The sequence below is a fragment of the Haliotis asinina genome, chromosome 12 (genome assembly GCF_037392515.1).
Source record: "Haliotis asinina isolate JCU_RB_2024 chromosome 12, JCU_Hal_asi_v2, whole genome shotgun sequence".
NCBI lineage: Eukaryota > Metazoa > Mollusca > Gastropoda > Lepetellida > Haliotidae > Haliotis > Haliotis asinina.
In genome coordinates this window covers 38,855,674-38,875,729 of record NC_090291.1, presented here as the reverse complement: position 1 = coordinate 38,875,729, position 20,056 = coordinate 38,855,674, and the positions used below count along the sequence as shown (strand labels likewise).

At 37.9% G+C, this 20,056-nt stretch overlaps 1 protein-coding gene across 1 annotated transcript in view; it reads left to right on the top strand.

Moving 5' to 3' along the window:
* Positions 1–19,943, top strand: part of LOC137258922 (C-Maf-inducing protein-like) — a 102,007-nt gene extending 82,064 nt beyond the window's left edge. The window contains exons 15-19 of the mRNA XM_067796618.1: positions 2,214–2,354; positions 4,977–5,171; positions 6,536–6,641; positions 7,047–7,117; positions 9,587–19,943. Of these exons, the coding sequence (XP_067652719.1) occupies positions 2,214–2,354; positions 4,977–5,171; positions 6,536–6,641; positions 7,047–7,117; positions 9,587–9,640 (567 nt within the window). The 3' untranslated portion in view covers positions 9,641–19,943. The remainder of the gene's footprint in view (positions 1–2,213; positions 2,355–4,976; positions 5,172–6,535; positions 6,642–7,046; positions 7,118–9,586) is intronic.
* Positions 19,944–20,056: the final 113 nt, after the last annotated feature.

Genomic DNA, 20,056 nt, shown 5'->3' with positions numbered 1-20,056 from the left:
TTAGCCAAAGGAGTTACAGTCTACCAGCTGCATTAAGTTTTCTTGATTATCAATCTCCTAACTTACTGTGATATAACCCCACCTCTCCATTGCCAAACTCCTGACAAGCGTTGATGTAACTCCATATCCATTATTATCAAACTCCTGACTTACTGTGATATAACCCCATATCTCCTTCATCAAACTCCTAACTGTGGTGTGGCTACATATCCATTATCAAACTCCTGACTTACAGTGATATAACCTCATATCTCCTTCATCAAACTCCTAACTGTGGTGTGGCTACATATCCATTATCAAACTCCTGACTTACAGTGATATAATCCCATATCTCCTTCATCCAACTCCTAACTGTGGTGTGGCTACATATCCATTATCAAACTCCTGACTTAAAGTGATATAACCCCATATCTCCTTCTTCAAACTCCTAACTGTGGTGTAGCTACATATCCATTATCAAACTCCTGACTTACAGTGATATAATCCCATATCTCCTTCATCAAACTCCTAACTGTGGTGTAGCTACATATCCATTATCAAACTCCTGACTTACAGTGATATAACCCCATATCTCCTTCATCCAACTCCTAACTGTGGTGTAGCTACATATCCATTATCAAACTCCTGACTTACTGTGATATAACCCCATATCTCCTTCATCAAACTCCTAACTATGGTGTAGCTACATATCCATTATCAAACTCCTGACTTACAGTGACAACCCCATATCTCCTTCATCAAACTCCTAACTGTGGTGTAGCTACATATCCATTATCAAACTCCTGACTTACTGTGATATAACCCCATATCTCCTTCATCCAACTCCTAACTGTGGTGTAGCTACATATCCATTATCAAACTCCTGACTTACTGTGATATAACCCCATATCTCCTTCATCAAACTCCTAACTATGGTGTAGCTACATATCCATTATCAAACTCCTGACTTACAGTGACAACCCCATATCTCCTTCATCAAACTCCTAACTGTGGTGTAGCTACATATCCATTATCAAACTCCTGACTTACAGTGACAACCCCATATCTCCTTCATCAAACTCCTAACTGTGGTGTAGCTACATATCCATTATCAAACTCCTGACTTACAGTGATATAACCCCATATCTCCTTCATCAAACTCCTAACTGTGGTGTAGCTACATATCCATTATCAAACTCCTGACTTACAGTGACAACCCCATATCTCCTTCATCCAACTCCTAACTGTGGTGTAGCTACATATCCATTATCAAACTCCTGACTTACTGTGATATAACCCCATATCTCCTTCATCCAACTCCTAACTGTGGTGTAGCTACATATCCAATATCAAACTCCTGACTTACAGTGACAACCCCATATCTCCTTCATCAAACTCCTAACTGTGGTGTAGCTACATATCCATTATCAAACTCCTGACTTACTGTGATATAACCCCATATCTCCTTCATCAAACTCCTAACTGTGGTGTAGCTACATATCCATTATCAAACTCCTGACTTACAGTGACAACCCCATATCTCCTTCATCCAACTCCTATCTGTGGTGTAGCTACATATCCATTATCAAACTCCTGACTTACAGTGATATAACCCCATATCTCCTTCATCAAACTCCTAACTGTGGTGTAGCTACATATCCATTATCAAACTCCTGACTTACAGTGATATAACCCCATATCTCCTTCATCAAACTCCTAACTGTGGTGTAGCTACATATCCATTATCAAACTCCTGACTTACAGTGACAACCCCATATCTCCTTCATCAAACTCCTAACTGTGGTGTAGCTACATATCCATTATCAAACTCCTGACTTACTGTGATATAACCCCATATCTCCTTCATCAAACTCCTAACTGTGGTGTAGCTACATATCCATTATCAAACTCCTGACTTACAGTGATATAACCCCATATCTCCTTCATCAAACTCCTAACTGTGGTGTAGCTACATATCCATTATCAAACTCCTGACTTACAGTGACAACCCCATATCTCCTTCATCAAACTCCTAACTGTGGTGTAGCTACATATCCATTATCAAACTCCTGACTTACTGTGATATAACCCCATATCTCCTTCATCCAACTCCTAACTGTGGTGTAGCTACATATCCATTATCAAACCCCTGACTTACTGTGTTCTTATGCCATATCTCTATTATCAAACTGTGACATGCTGTGATAACTGAAATACAACTTGTGTCATACCAGGTGTTGTGTTCCATGTTGGAGCTGGAGGTGATATCCAGCCAGGATCTCAAGATGCAGATGATCACTACGTTACAGAGTACCACAGACGGCAAGCGAATGTATGCAGCTCTCTGTGAGAGACAGATTGCCCTCAGGGAACTGGTAAGGTTACATAAAAATATTGTACCCTGCAGAAATTTGATTTGGAATTAGTCTTCAGTCACCTATGATCATCATTAAAGCAAATCCTGGGATAGGGTGGTCAGCCTCTATGTTAGTTCAAGTCTTCATATCCTGGGATAGGGTGGTCAGCCTCTATGTTAGTTCAAGTCTTCATATCCCATTTCCATAGATGATATCCAGGTTGTGTTGATAGATGCTCTTATTGTCAGTCATTGACCTGTGGAAGGTCCCGGGGTAGAAACCCGTGAAGGTCCCGGGGTAGAATAGGCCTTCAGCAACCCATGCTTGCCATAGAAGGCAACTCAGCTTGTCGTAAGAGGCGACTAACGGGATCGGGTGGTCAGACTCGCTGACTTGGTTGACGCATGTCATCGGTTCCCAATTGCTCAGATCGATGCTCATGTTGTTGATCACTGGATTGTCTGGTCCAGACTTGATTATTTACAGACTGCCGCCATATAGCTGTAATATTGCTGAGTGTGGCGTAAAACTCAACTCACTCACTCACTCACTCCCGGGGTAGAATAGGCCTTCAACAACCCATGCTTGCCATAGAAGGTGACGTCTTAAGAGGTGACTAAGGGGATTAGGTGGTCAGGCTTGCTGGCTTGGTTGACACATGTCATCGGTTCCCAATTGCGCAGGTTGATGCTCATGTTGATTGTCTGGTCCAGACTCGATTATTTACAGACTGCCGCCATATAGCTGGAATATTGCTGAGTGTGGCGTAAAACTAAAGTCACTCACTCACTATTGTCAGTCATTGGATTATTTAGTCCAGACCAGTATCTACAGACTGTTAATTTGGAATATTACTGGAAGTGTCATGATAATATTCTGGTTATTGTGGTATTTCTTATATTTCTGGATTATATCATACTTCATGCTGAAGAAAAATATGTCTGGATGTATTGAAGGTATAATAATTAAATTTTTATTGTGTTCATTAAAATTCTGGCAATCTGATAGGTTAACTGGGAACGTTTCTTTTGATTTCATTTCCCAATGAATCTGAAAAAAAATACGCCACGCCCACCGAACCGGACTACTTTCGGACCTGAGGAATGTCGGGGAAAACCTTTACCAGCGAGGGAATTCCCTTGCACTCGGGTACCTTAATGAACTTTGGGTAAACATTGAAGTGATATATTGTGGTTAACATAAACAAACAACTCAAAATTATCCGTGAACATTAATAACGTTGCAATGTCTTGACAAGAGCATGCGCATGTTGGAACATCAGTTCATGGCATCGCAGTCCCAGTCACATCACAGCCTCTTTCTACTTGCGCAAATACTACAATCTCAGTTCCACTAACTTCATACCATCGGGCTTCATTTCCATTTCTCACTTTTCAAACTGTCTCTTTCAGTTCGCAGGTAGTAATTCAAATGTTTGAACTTGAAACTTTGCCGATACCGTCACGTTCAGTTGTTCCACTCTGATTCGCCGACCGATGTTAGCTTGGTTGATTGACAGCTGTTTGGGGGTTCTCTATGCTAATTGGCTAATGGTTTGGCAGGCGTGTCATTTTATGTAAATGAGTCACCTGAGTCATGTCACGCCATTACTGAATTCTTACACTGAAAATGTTAATCGGTGGTAACAAAGATATCTTTTTCGACGAATTTGATTATGTTTAAAGAAAATATTGTTGACAGGGTATAGTATTTGTTGCTGAATTTAATTATAAGGATTGACTTTGTATTTCTTTCGTTGCATTGAATTATGAAACTAAAACCCAATGTGCAAACTTTTGTAAGAATCCGCTATGCACAGTCAATCCTTAAATGATGTTAATGCCACATTCTACCATGGCTATGTGAAATGCGTGAATTTGATTGGTCTACGCGTTCGGTTCCAAATGAAATTTAGAGACTGTCAATTCTGCATAACATTCATCTAATTTCCCAACACAGTACGTTTATCTCCTAAATACTGCTGGATTACTGCATTACTTTGTTTCATAAATGATATCATGAAAAACAATTGATTTTTTGCTTTAACATCACAAAATTGTTGGAAATCTTCTCCTTTTGCATGTAATTCTGGGCCTTGTTCTTTATGGTGGGGATGGTGGAGGAACCAGGGCCTATATTTTCGAAGCTTTCCTAGTGCTAAGGTAGTCATAAGTTAATGTTAATGTATGGCACTTATGACTCTCTTTTCACTAAGAAGGCTTAAAAAATCTAGACCATAATGGTTAAAGCATTGGCGTTAAAGGGTTTAATTCCCCTCATGGGTTCAATATGTAAAGCCTATTTCTGGTGTCGCCCACTTTGATATTGCTGGAATATTGCTAAAAGTGGCATAGAACCATACTCACTCACTTACTCTTTGTAGAGATCACACTGCTAAGATGATTGTTTGTCCCAAACTTAGATATGTTCAGATCATTATGTTAAATCCACATTCATCGTGCGTTCAATTGAATATTGATTCTATAGAAGTGATTCTCTCAGTTTTCAGTCGTGCACTATTAATTTAATGAAACATGACATATTGCAAGTTCTTTGCACTTTTGTTTGGATGACACAATCAGTCACCATAAGTCAGTCTGCATCTTGAAGCTGTTGTCATAGTTACATTGTATGTTGCAGCAACAAAAAGGTGGTCCAAAGAAACTCACTCTCCCTTCCAAGTCAACGGATGCTGATTTGACGAAGATGCTTAGCTCTGGTTCCTTTGGGAATCTGGAGTGTCTCAGTCTTGCCTTTACACAAGTTACTAGCTCCTGTGCTCATGAACTCATCAAGTTGCCTTCACTCCGATACCTGAATCTCTGGTCCACACAGGTTTGTAACATTTTATCTGTTGTTAAGCTCAGCGTAAGTAATACCCACCTGCCAGACTGCCTGATACAGGTTATTTTCAACAAGGACCGACAGATTCTCAAATCCACCTGCCTAACAGTCGGGTTAAAATTAAGACATGTATATAAGGATATTCATCTTGTTCAGGATGATAAATCATTATCAGTTCACTTGTGAAAAAATATAGTAAATAAGTAAATTAGTTTTTTTTCGTGGGCAGATAAGTTCTGGTCAGGGCGGGCAAGTTTTACATCTAACCAGCACTGTGGTCTGGCTGAAAATTTTTTTGAAGTTCATACCCTGTAAGGCTTCTTGTTAAGGTGTTTGCTTTTCACAGTGAAGACCAAGGTTTGATTCAGTTCTTAATCTTTTATCAGAGTAAGGGTTGTATGTGTATTTTATTAATCAGTTTTGATTTCTACAAATGAAGCCAATGGTTAATATCCTTAGTGTTAAGAAATGTGGGCAGCTACATTTTTCATTTATGATTTTAAAAATTTTGCGATATATCTGTCAGTTAATGTTGACATGATTATAATGAATGTTTTGAGTGAACATCACCAGTTGCACTTCCTCATGACCATAGTCATTTGTATAGTAATGGCTTTTGGGAGATAATCGGTGTATTACATGAAATTTGCAAGTGTATGGTTTCTATTTTCAAACAAAACAAAAACTGACAAGAAACAAACACTAACAGAAGTGTGATGCAAGATGATCAACAAAATTGATGGTTTAGAGTGATTTATCATCCTCCTTGAAAAATGTCAAAATCAAGAATGACACCCAAGCTACTGCATTGTGCATGGCAACCAATGGGATGTGTCCACGGGGTGGTGATAGCGAGAAATGCTTTCATGAGATATCTGTCTTTGAAAAGTTTGCTAACTTTTATACTTCATATCCAGATTGAAAGTTTAGGTTCCCAACTTAGTTTAAAGAGTATGTTAGTGTATCGATGAAGCAGCTTTTCCACCACTTTTATCAGACATTGGTTTCTATAGAGGTATAATCTGTCTTCCTTCAACTGCATTACTTCTCCCTATCCCAACCCTGCCTGTGATGCAAATGCTTTAAATGAAGCAAATCTAGATTTCATCATGTTCGAGTCTGAATCTCATATCACAGGGGCTTCTTTTAAATTAAATGGAGCTATTTGTTTCTCCCAGCATTAAAATTTTTCAGAACACTCACTCACTCACCCACCCACCCACCCACTCACTCACTCACTCACTCACCACCCCATTCAGATGGCTCATCCAGCTTGCTTGCTTGCTCGCTCACTCGCTCACTCTTGTGACATTGTAACTGTATTCTGAATACACAGTTATGTTTTGTCTGTGCAGTTTGGTGATGTGGGTCTACAGTTGATCTCGGAGCATCTCCACAAGCTGCAGGTGTTGAACCTGTGTGAAACCCCGGTCACTGACAAGGGACTTGTTTCATTGTCAGGTAGGCGGTCTTACTGCAGTGTTCTGTGAAACATTTTCTCAAGATGCTTCTTGTTATAATTTTTCCCGTGACTACAGGTACTGTTGTTGTTCTTCACAGATTAATTGTAGTCGTATGAAAAAAATCAGGTGCCCTTAAATTGTTTGGAGCAGTATTTCATTTAGACACAGTACTTAGTTTCCTGTGAAACACAATCTGTGGCAAAACTTTGAATTTATTAGAAAAATATCTTGTGGTATCCTTTCTGGATATTCAGAAGAAACGCATGTGGTCTGTTTGATGCATGTCTAACTGAATGATGTTCTACAAACTGTGGCTGAGATTGATTGACTGATGAAGCAATGATAGTGATATTTACCATAGGAATTCAGGATCCTGAGCTATTACTACTCTTCTCTATTTCAGCATTGAAGAACTTGCGAAAACTTAATTTAAATAGCACAAGCCTTTCAGCTCTAACCTTTGAAGGATTGAAGGTGAGAGTTTGTGCAGCAGTTGATTATGTCTGCATCATGCTTTTGAACGAGTAATTCACTAAACATTCCATTTTGAAAATGTTTCTTAAAATAAATGATATTCTAACATTGAATAACTTATTTACGTTTGTATTGATCGGATATCAGAAAGGGTTTTTCCTTCACAATTTTTGTGCAATTCCATTCTGTACATTTACATGTGGACTAGAAAAGTCCACTTCAATTCTTTTGTGTTCAAATGCATCAGTAAAATACTGGCCAATAAGCTGATTATTCATGCATGTTGGGACTGTAGCATTACTGAGGCAGTGGGGTAGCCTAGTGGTTAAAGTGTTCGCTTGTCAGGCAGAAAAGCAAGGGCACAATGTGTAACGCCCTTTTCTAGTTTTCCCCTCCATGATATTGCTGGATTATTGTTAAAAGCAGCATAAAACCCAGCTACTCAGTCATTCACTGATAGCATTGCTAACTGTGATTATGGGTTTGAATCCCACTTTGCCCTCATTCTGGTTCTTGGTTTGTGAGCACCACACTCATGGTAAGGGGTGTCACCAATGTGTTAAACCTGTGAGGAATATCCTTGAAGTAAATGCAACCAAGATTGAAGGCCAAATCAACTCGTAAAATTGTTAATCACAAATATGTTGTATGCTCACAGTAACTCAAGAAGCATGGATTAAGTAAGACAAAATTTGTTATTTGTTATCCCAAGGGTGTGTGATTGAAGTGGTTTGGCTTTTTTTAACCTTTATGGTAGGTCAAGGGTCACTGGAATATATCTTATGGTGGTTTTGTTGATAATTTGGATGAAATGTTTTTAAGGGCTTACCTGTGTTTTGACTTGAAATGATGTCATGTGAATAGCAGTGAGGTTTTTAAATTAAACATTTAGTGGTCTTAAGTCAATGATAAAAGACCAGAAAATTGAAATCGATGGAGCTTTTTTCTAAATACACACACCCATACCAAACTGTCTCATTTAGGGCAATAATCCAAGAAACATGGCAATTTTTAGTAAAGTGTGTTATGGGTGGGATGGAATATATTTAAAATTATGTCCAAAATATGCTTGAAAGCATGTTATAACTAGGAAACAAGCTATTTAAATTAAAAAATATCCTTGTCAACCTAATTTTGTGTTATTCCTGTGAACTTGAGGTCACTGTAACCTAGCTTCTTTCCAGGCACCAGTCCGGGAGGAAGCTGCCATGCGGACATTGATCTGTTTTTTTGTTTTTTGCAATGCTTGCAAACACTACATTAGGCAATAAAATTTGACAGAACCAAATCTTTTTGCTGAAAGGGAAACTATTTTGTAGATTTTTTATTGTAGAATGGAAATTGGCTTAGAATCCAATTTTATCAAGTTTCACCTCTGCGGATTTCAGTTTGAAGACTTAACATAGCTGATCGCTCTTTGTTGTCAAGATTAACTAAACAGTGCATCACTATTTCTGTATAGAATTATGCGTTTCACTGAAAAAGAAAATGGATTTTTTTTTATATTGTGATTTAAACATTGCTAGGTGAACCACTTTTGTGTGTACAGTGTTTTTACTGAGAGATGCATACAACATCAAAGGAAGGATACATGAATTTAGGACAGTTTTGACCTCTATTTATGGGTTGACAATTAAAATCTGCTTTTACTTTGAATTTAATGTCAAAATAGATTTATTTTGAGGTAAATGTGCGTTTAGTTGGGTGCAAAAGATAAAATAGCTGTGGAAGTCATATAAATGACTCCCTTGGAAAAAAATCAAAACGCAAAGGTCCAAAACAGTAATGACACCAGGGAAGCATTTTCTGGCCTATCTCTGCTGCTTGGCAAAAGCAGTCTAAACATTGTCTGTTTCATAAACTGGAAGAGGTATAATATGAAAGATTACCTGAGAGTTACCTGAGAACATGTTTATCATGATATTATAAGCTGATATTTCATTTGGTATAATATCTGCTTGTATTGTTTTGATGATGCCTCCACAGAATGGCATGTCTGGGTATGTGATCCCCAAGGAAACGATCCAGTGAAATTGAAGGATGCATGAGTTCCTGAACCAATCGTCTGTCAGCTTTTTCAGCTGATTCCATTTACGTTCTTTACCATGCTTGTTCAAAATTTTGAATCAGTAATAATCTGTAGAAAGAAGAATGTGCCCAGAAAACCATTGCCCAGTCCGAGGAGGTTCTGTCTGGGTTTAGTGGCCATGGTGCTCAGAATTGACAGGTTGAAGAAAAGAAGTGGCATGAATTATTCACATCCACACTGGTCGTTTGTTTCATTGAATCAGATGTTCATGTCTGATTGCTTCACTCACTCATCCAGAGAAATCAGAAGCCTTCACTCTGAATCGCAGATCAGAAAGTTCATGTCAGATTTTCAAACATGGGTTTTGTATCAGAGTGAGGGATGTTTATGATGAGATTGTCTGATGTAAGGATTGATTTTATGGTTTTATTTTTTTCCAGGAGAAACTGCCGGCACTACAGGAGTGTGATGTCCGATACACAGATGCCTGGTGACTATAGGAACCCGCCACTTCATCTGAACAGTTGCTAATAAAGTCAGCAATCTTCCCACAACCGACCAGCCAACTCTCCACAACTGGAGGACTAGTCATAGCCTTGTTTGTGCCTACTGAAGATTGGTAACAGAGATGAACATGACCGGCTGCTCACTGGCAGACAACAGACTGCTAACTTGTGTCACAGCAGTCTTTAGGATGTGTCAACATTTGGTGCATTGAAGTTGGCCGTCATCTCAGTTTGAGTTATTGAGGATGGCTCAGTCATGAGTCAGTTGATGAAATCACTTCACTTCATGCAAGCTGAATTTCATTTAGAATAATCATAGACAGCCAATGTTTCAGTCTCTGAATTACTACTGGATGTGAGCATATGACCAATGCTTCTCTCAGTAACAGACTTGAACTGGTACAGAATCTTCAGAAAACTGATTATCAGAAAATCAAAGATGGAAGCTTGTCAATGCCAGCGCTCTATGGTTCAGCATGAGAAAGCTAGAACAAAGAATGGCTTAGCCATGTGTGCTTGCTTGGATTTATTTCTGCACAAGAAGGATAATGGAGAAAGATTTGATCATGCACTTGCTGTGAAAACAGAGTGTATTCTGTTGTGTAGTCGTCTTCTACCGGTAATTGTCTGTGCTCCTGTCTACTCTCTGTGTGCAGTATGTTATCCTCTTGTATTCATCTGGTCAGCAGACGTGTACATAAAGTGTCATATATTTTGTAACAGCTGAAATCATGGGATATTTTATGTGACAATTTGATGACCCAAGGGAGGACAAGGTCAGTGTAGTGACACTTGTTGGATTGATCTGAAACTAAATGGATTCCTTCCCTTAGTGTTCACAAGTTCTGCTTGTAGATGGCAGCACTGCAGTTTTGATAAATTGTGACAATGAAAGTAAGGAGTGTAGATTTCAACATTGTAGAATGACATGTCTTAGTGTATTCAGGTTACTGAGATTGAATCCTCAAATCCTGACAGTTCAGCACCTTTCCAGTAATGGTAGGTTATGCTTTGCTGTCCTTGGATTGGAATCAACCCACAAATTCAGTATTGACTTTGCTAACAATTTTGCTGTTTTTTTCCTACTGATCTTGACTTTCATAAAACAGTCATTCCAGAGTTTCTGGACAATAATTCATTTATAATTCCATTAGCCTTATGGGACCTCCTACGGTAACGCTCCCATAGTTTAATTAATTCGATTCATGGCGTGTGAGGATAGGCCATGTCTGTCCATGTAAGGACTTACCATTACGCATAAATTTGGTATGCAGTCCAGTGATATTGTTCAAGAGGCGGAATGTTTTCAATTGCTGACGAAACATAGTAGAGTCAGCAGAGTTTGAAATGACCAAAATTTCATTGCATCAGGTGGCACACCCTCAAAATGATGAAACAGAAGGTATTATAACACAGCCATGAGGCAGCCATATTTATAAGAGCACTGTGTAGATATTTATGGCTTGCCATTGTTGCTATGGTAGCATGAGTTCTTGTTGCCATGTAAACATGAGTCATTGCCATAGTTTTGTGACTTCAGAGTGCCCAGTGTGAGAAGGAAGGAAGGAAATGAGAAAAAGAGGAACTTTGTATTTTTTACCAGAAGATTCTTGAATAAGGCGATTGAAGAATAAATGAAATGTCTTATCTTTTTAAATGGACGTGGTATGTTTGCTATGTAATTGGATGATTGTGAAAACTTTGTGCGAGTTGCATAAGTCTGGCTTTAATTTTGCCATTTTTGAATTTTTGCCATTTTATACTGTAGTATTTTGGTGTATCAGAATGTACCCATATCTGTGATTTGTGTATTAATTATGATTACCATTTGTTTAAATTGTTCATATATTTCATATGTGTGAGTTGTGACATGTAGAATTAATCAGGACATTCCAGAGTTTGCAAGCCATAATGTATAATGCGCCATCTTTTCTGTGCTGGACAGCCATGTTAGTTCCTATTGGTCAGAAAGATCTACAATGCTCTGTGTTGTCATAACAACTTGATACCTGCAATCTGCATCAGCTGGGAGATTTGCACATCTCTGACAATAACCTGTGTTGTAGTGTGGTGCAGTGACACTGATTAAAATCAAACTTAAGTGACACTGATTAAAATCAAACTTTAATTTTGGGATGGAAATACTTAGGGTTGAAATTGGGAATTTGGAATTAACTCCTGACAGTATGAAACATAAGGTTTGATGAAGAAATGACCATGTCATTTATTAAAGTAGGGTGTTCAGAACTTTTTGATATGATAATGTAGTGAAAATATTTACCCTCCCATGACACATGCGATACCCTGTGTCCGCTTGCACTTTTCGGGCCCCTTCTTGCCAAGATTGCCTAGGCTATATGTTTTACTGTAAATTATCCATTTTCTCATGAGCTTTTCCTTCCTCAATAAAAACGACTGGTGGCATTTGTTTGCAATAAATGATAAATACCCTCACATAGAATAGAATGTGAAGGCTGAAAAGTGAAGGCACATGATGTTCATTGGTCCGAGTTGAAAAATATATGACTATATCAACAAAACATTGTTTACAGTAATTAATCATGTGGGTACATGAAGTGGAAATATGGTGCATGTGTCTTGGGAGGTGTTCATGTCTTCAGTCATCATGCTTTGTATGTAGGTTTGTTTTTCAACACGACTGCAGCAGGGGTAGGCTATTTCTTGGTGATCCTACCTGGATGTTGTTGAGATATGGGCATCTGTATACTTGGTGTTGTTTGCCCTGCTATTGATGACATGTTGATGACAGCTTCTTGAGATAATACAACCGAAGTATAGTATTTGCATGTCTAGGATTATCAAGGGTTAAATACAGAAGACATGACAGGGCTCAATTTAGTGCCTTGCCACTTGCACGGCTGCATCCCAATATTACAAAATGCAACCTACTTATGAGTCTGTCTTGCACAAGGTGCAAGTCAATTTTTGAGGAATAAATCGACAATAAATCTAACATTAAAAGCATGAATAGATATGTAAGCTCTTTTCTTCTAAACCATGAATAGCTGTGGTACCAAAACATTGCTATTTGTACATGCGCCTCAGCTATAACACTCTTGTAAACAGGGATCAGCGATGTCTCAGTGTTGCTACGGTTTCACGGGGACTAATAGTAATCAGGTCAAGGATGAATATCATGTGTTATTTGTGTGCAATTACTTCAAAGATCTGCGAAATAAATATCTTCCAAACTTAGGTACAGGGTATAAGGATCAACATTCTATGATAAATCTTTTAAATTCTAAGAATGAAGATGTTATTATCTCCTTTGCATGTTTTCTGAAAAATGTGTATATTTTTAGAGGTAAAACGTGATAAGTATGCAAATTTTGAAAAAACCTGTAATTGTACTATTGGTCGTTTGGCCTAAAATACTGAATAAACTGTCTGTCTGTCATGGGGACTACATCACAGACATATGTTTATGTGCACTGAAACCCTTGACGTTTTTACACACTGCATTTGCAACAGCAATTTGGTTGGTGCAGCAAGGTCTTTATCTTAGGTTGCACCTGGTCCAAGTATCTTAACGTCTCTAATTTCGAGCCCTGCATGAAGGCCCTGCATGAAGCACTTGCTGTGCAATGTCATATGGGCAGCCATTGTTCACTCATGAAATGAAATTGATCTGTTTAGTATCGCGGATTGTTTTTTCCTAAAAGCCTTTGTTTCAGACTGTCAGGGAGGTTATGAAAGTGATGCAAAGTTCATAATCAAATTAAGTGTAATTGGCACTTATCTGACACAATATAAATTTTATTGAAGGGTTCCTAGCAACTACAAAGCAAAGGAGCTTAACAGGAAATGTTACCACAGTGCATATGCTTAGATAAGAGTCAAGATTGTTGCAAGTGATTACCAGATCTTTATTACTTAAAACAAGTAAAGAACCACATGACTCTTTCTTATTAACATGAAGGAATTGGATTGTCCTTAATTTGTTTTGTGTTGTATGGTTTAAAGAATAATTCTTAATTACCTATGAACACAGACATATCGAGGGCCCATAAAAATCTGTTATTATTCTTTACCAAATTTACAACTTTCTTACACCTGCTCTTGGATAAAGATATGGTCATTTTTAATGAAAGTTTAGGCAGTTGGATACCTGGCAGCTAAATGATTTACAGTCCACACCAAAGTCCGGGTTTGAATCCCAACAGTGTGTGATCCTCATTCTAAGTATATTGTTACTAGAATATTGCTGGAGGCTACAGTGAACCAAACTAATCACAACAGGCTTTTGCTTTGTCTTGATTTATCTGGAGCAGTTTATATATTGGTCTCAGTTGTTTCCTAAATCCTTTCAAAGTTAGGGCCATAGACAAATATTTACAGTTGTGTTATCCAGCCTTGTAAAGTGTCCATATGCTTTCACATCAGTTCAGTTTGTACCAACTGTATTATGAAGTATTAGTTTGTGCAAGTTCTTTTTGTTTTGACAGATTCAGTTCCAGTATTTTATGATGGGGCTCCATCCTGTGGTCCAAGGGACCTGTTAAAAAGGTGCTGCCAGGTATTGAATAACGTCAGAAAAATCAGGGTTCATATACAACATAGGAATTATCATATTCCCTCTTTCTCTCTGTATTCTTGGTTTTGTTGAAGAGTATATTTCTCGAAAGAGATCTTGCTTAGGAACAGACTGCACACCCCTTTGAAAAACTATCAATAAATATAGGCAAACAATTCAAACAGAACAACAAGTCTTCAAAATTATGACAATGGGATTCAGCATTCTAATTAATCACAGGCACAGTGCCTTTCGTTTTTCGCATTGGACCAGCAGTTTCAAATATTTGCAGTCCCTTGTAGCCTTCAATAAGTTAGCTGTTTATTTTTAATCAAAACAGAATCTTTCCCATATTTTTTTCATTAACACCTGAGAACGATGATTCATCATGTTACGATAATTCTCAGTTCCACTTCCTGGAATTACAGCACTTTGAGGAATGGCAAAACCAGTCTTTAATAAAATGCTAAGTTTTCTCTGCACCATAGTCTTTTCTAATTAATTTTGTTGAAACAGTGCAAGACTGTGTACAGTGTAGTGTATTTTGGCTTTATTGGTTTGACTTTAACAAACTGGGCCTGCAGATTTTATTCAGGGCCTGTATGCTTGCAGGTGGCTGCAGGCCCTGATGGTTAACTGGCAATTAACAGTATTGCAAACACTAGTGGAATCTGTGTCAGGTAAACTTTAGTTACCCAAGTTACCAAAGGTCTTTGGAGATGAAGTTAACAGTTCCCGGCAGCAGTGTGTAAAATGTTTTCCAAATTTTGCTGGCCAGTGGGACTAACTATGCCTGAGCGTTACAAGCCCACAAAATAATACACTAGCTCAAATTTCATCAGTAATCTGCTAATTTGATGAACATTTTTATCAGACAATAATCTTGAATGATTATTATGAGGACAAGTAGCAGGAAAGGAAATCCTGTTTCAGTTTGTTTGGTGTTGGTTTGCTTTTTTAATAGTTATTGTTAAAAGTGAGAAATGCTGTGTAACTTATTTCTGATCAAACATTGCATTACCTTGTTATGATTTAAAAACCTTTCTTAGTCCCTGAAACAGGAAAATGATAAAAATTTGTTTAATTTGATAGAATAACAGTGAAAGCATTACAAGATCTGTTTTATGACCTATGAATGACAGCAGGAACAGTATATGAAAGTACACCAGGCAAACAGACTTGTTGAGTTGTACCCTTTGGTTTGTTAGATGTTTGAAAGTTAGCAAGTGTGTGAATCTCTCTTATTTTGTTTGTTAAATGTTTCACAAAACCATAGTGCTAATGCATTGTTGTAGTGTGTAATTATTCCGTGATTTTTTTCTGTGATTTTAGTTAATTTTTGACGTATGTGAAAACATACAGTTTTTCAGTCATGAGTGTTCATGTGAAAGAAATGCTCAGAAGGGAACCAGTCAGATTTTGTTGGCATTATGCATCAATGGAGATTGTTTTCAGTTATGGAAGAACAAATTTGAATGGAACTCTTTTAAATTTAAGGCTTGTCCAAGGATTTCAGATCAATATCAATGCAAAATCACTGACAGTTAAAGCATTTTCACTGTTACTCATAATACCCTTTATAACAATGTCCTAGTTTTAGCCTTTGTTACTATGGTTACCAGTATCATGTGATGTACAGCTTTAATTGTGACACTGTGATTTTTAGCTGGTAAATAGTCACTACTACACAATGTGCCATGAAAGAGAGTATAAATCTTTGCGTGAGTAAGTTGTGGTCCTCCATGATGCCAGACGAACAAGTGGTTAATGTAATTATACTCCTTAAGGTATGATTTGATTGTTGCTAATGCTGTAGTCAACTATATTCTCCATCTGTGATGGCATTCATTGAATAGTCATGTCTGGGCCATAGAAACCTTGGGTGGTGGGGTAGATTCATGATTCCATCACATAGGGGTGAAGCCCATTCTTTGTTTTCCGTGAAAAAGTGGTGTAAAGCCATTCTCACAAGCTCACCATAGGATCCCGTGGTTGATATTATGAGCAATGATCCTTGCACAGAGGGTATAATGACTTATCAACCAAGTCTCTGAATATAACCCTGTTCACTCAGTCACTTTAATCAGATTTAGTCACTTGGTAGATTCCTTGTCATTGTATTCCATTTGCATGTATCACTGTTCAGGATCTCAGGTGGTTAAAGCGTTCACTTGCCACACCAAAGACCCGGGTTCGATTCCCCACATGGCTACAGTGTGTGAAGCCCATTTCTGGTGTCCCCTGTTGTATTATTGGAATATTGCTAAAAGCAGCATAAAACTGCAGACTTGATGTTATCATATAGGAGAATATAGTTTATGCAGCATTAAAAAGCATAAATAAACTAACAAAGAGTATGCATGTTCATTCAGAAACTGTAATTAAAAGAATGTGTCAGACATGTTCCAAGAAAAATATATATAATCACCTTGTGATATTTTCCCAGTTTGGATGATGAAGTGTGAACTGGTATAGCAAGATAAGAATGGCCATGTTTAAAATACGTGTCCATCTGATTCTTTATTAGATTGATAGAACTATGCCAGATGCTACTCAATTTGAACAACAGAGTATCATTTAATAGTTTGACATGATGGAGTGTTCATTACTGATCTTGGAAAGTCCTTGATGTAGTTGTAGATCTGTCATTTCCTGTTTGAGGGATGTCAGGCACCATGTTGTCAAATGTGAATTAATTTGTTTTCTGTACTTTGGATGTATTGCATAAATTCCCCATTGATGAAGCTGGCCTTCAATATCTTGTATTGTAAGATCTGATGCAGTGAGTCCAGGGGTCACCTGTATTGGTAATGGCACCTGTGGACTCACTTCCTCTGAGGGGCATCTCAAAACTTCTCGAGCTCATGTATGTTATTATGTATTAATAGTTTGTATGGCATCTGTATTCATTATAGACTGTACTTTATTTACCTCATTTTGGAACATTTTGCTGTATGACACTGATGTTCTGCAAATACTTGTATTTCAGTGTATGCTGAGAAATATCTGAATGCTCCATTATTTTGTCCTGACACCAAAAAGACACCCACTTTGTTTGAATTTTCATGCATTCTTTCATCAGCAGTTGTCTCACTGTTCAAGAATGTTTAAATTAAAAATTGAATTTCTGCTTGGTCCTTGTAGACTTCAGGATTTGGAAGTATGTACACATCTATGGACCAAATTATTTCACCTGGTGATTTTCATGAGTACCATCTTCATCATTGGCTTCTATCATTGATCCATTGTATAAATTCTCTGCTTGTGAAACAAGTGCAACCTCTCATCCACAGTTTCTCAGTATGGCAATAGTGTCCAGGCATATTAAGTAAATAACATTACTCACCATTGCAGGACAGAATTTCATTTTATGACCTTTTTTGTGATTTATGTTTGAGTACCAATCAAAACCATTATTGTTCTATATTAGAAGATATTGAGGAAATCGATTATCACTTTTTGAGCATTCTGATACAGTGCCGTGTGTTCTGAACTGTGTCTACTTACCTTGACATATTTGGCATGGGTGGCTGAGTGGTCTGTGGCATTTCAGTTTGCTGTGCAGAGTCTCTTTCCTTTGTTGCAAGGATCTGCTCGTCTTGCTTTAAATCCCCATTACACCAACACATTTACAAACCACTAAAGACTTCATATTTTAGAAATCTCCTACATTTAGCTAATATCCTATGATTTTACTCTAATACTATTTGTGTTATTTGGCTCCTTTCACGAAGCAATCTTTACTGATGTTAACCTTAACTCCCATTCTTTAACATTGCACTAAGGTTACCTTTGTGACTTACGATCACCTTAGTGCTGTGTGAAAGGAGGCCCAGGTTGATAGAACATGATATTGTATCATCAGTGTCTGATTGGTTGAACATGAAGATATATGGATGATATCTCCTGTATCATAGTTAGGCCTATGTTTGGGGGGCAGTCCTGCTGGGATATGTAACTAGTTACCAGTGGCTTCATTTGGATGGGCTACTTCCTTATTTCTTTGCATGTGGAGGGAAAATACGAAAAGTCAAACTTGGATCAGAAATCATTAATAAATAAATATCACTAACAGTCAATGTCACTTTAACATTAAAAACACCAATGAAATGTCACTCCATGACTTTAGAATTATAATATGTATAATTTTGTAAAGCAGGCCTGGTCATTTGTTTCTTTTACCTCGAGGTAGTGACCCAACTCAAACTTAAAATCCTGTGCAATGTATTTCATTTCCTGCTGTATGACTGAAAAATCTGTCACTAATAAATGTGTAAAGCACTGCCACCAACCAAATTATAGTGAGGCTTTGTTTACAGAAAATTACAGGACCTAATTCTACTGATACAAATAGGTAGTTTGCCAGTTGGAATCATGGGTGTGGGTGTGGCATGTAAACAGCACATGGCTGTCTCTCATTATACATAGTTTGCCCACTATTCACCTGATAGAGGATTACAGTAACCTTAAACTATCTTGGGAATAGCATAGCAGTGTCTTCCATAGGTCTTTGTGTCCATGATATAGACATGGTGGTTCTTCAGAACAGCAGAAGGATATAGGCTGCGTGACTCCTTTTTCATCAATATGACCAGTATCTGAAACCTTACTTAAAATAGTAAGTGGGGGCTGTGGGGAAGCCCATCACTGCAGAGGTCTGGGTTCAATTCCCCACATGGATATAACACATGAATCCCATTTCTTGTATCCCTTGCCATGATATTGCTGTAATATCGATAAAAGCGATGTAAAGCCCAATTCACACTTTTAGGCCCTGTTAATCAAACAGCCTTGCTTTTGGTACTCTCCATAACATCCCGTGTATGCTAATGAACATAAGTCACAGTGAGTGAGTGTGGTTTTATGCCACTTTTAGCGATATTCCAGCAATATCATGGCTGGGAATCAAACCTGGGTTGTCAGCATGACCAGCAAATGCTTGAACCACAAGGCTACCTCACCACCCTGTTAATTCCAGAACACCCATTATTGCAAGGCTGTGTTCCAATGCCCATCAGCCCTGACATGCAGATGATTATAGTCCTATGAAAAAGTTGTTGGACGTCTTTTGAAAAGTATATATTGACAGTATGTTATAATCAAGATGAGTGCATTGTGTTTAATGAATACAAATTGCTTTAATACACATTTTAATCAGGAGACAACTGATTGCTTTGTCAAATTTGCCAGGCACAAAGAGTTCAACTCTGTACACAATGACAGTATGAGATAAGTTCTCTCAGACACAAACACCAGTTATAAGTGAACTTAAAATGTACAGTTCAAATTACAACAGTCTTTATCGAGGATTGCTGTCAAACATGTCCCATTGGTTATTTAAAGGGCTTACAAGCACAAATGCTAGCCTTTCTTACAAACCTAACGTAATAGAAAACCATGTACCAGTGTCCTGTTGCACAAAATGATTTCTGTGCTACGATTATCACTCATGCATTCTTTAACATAGACTTTGATGCTCGGAGCACAAAGACCACTTTGTGGAAAATAGTCCTGCACCAGATATTCATGCTTTCATTTTAAATGTTGATGTCTCTACTTATTGTATTTTCCCCTCTCCCCCACCCCATCCCCAAGGATGTCCCTACCTTTTATATGTACCTTCTACAGTTTGTTTGCTTTTGTGATGGAGTTGTCTGCCCTTTGCGTTGTTGCCTGTGGTCGCTGAGCGCGTTAGTGCTCATCTTTTATATGCAGATCAAGCATCTGTCAAATGTCGGAATAAAACCATAAAATAAAGTCTGGCTTTGTTATTTATACAGAGGTTGTGTAAGTGTTTATATCAGGATTGGTCACGTCAAGATTCATAAACACTTCAGTAGATGCGACTTGATAACGGTGTCAGTATGTAC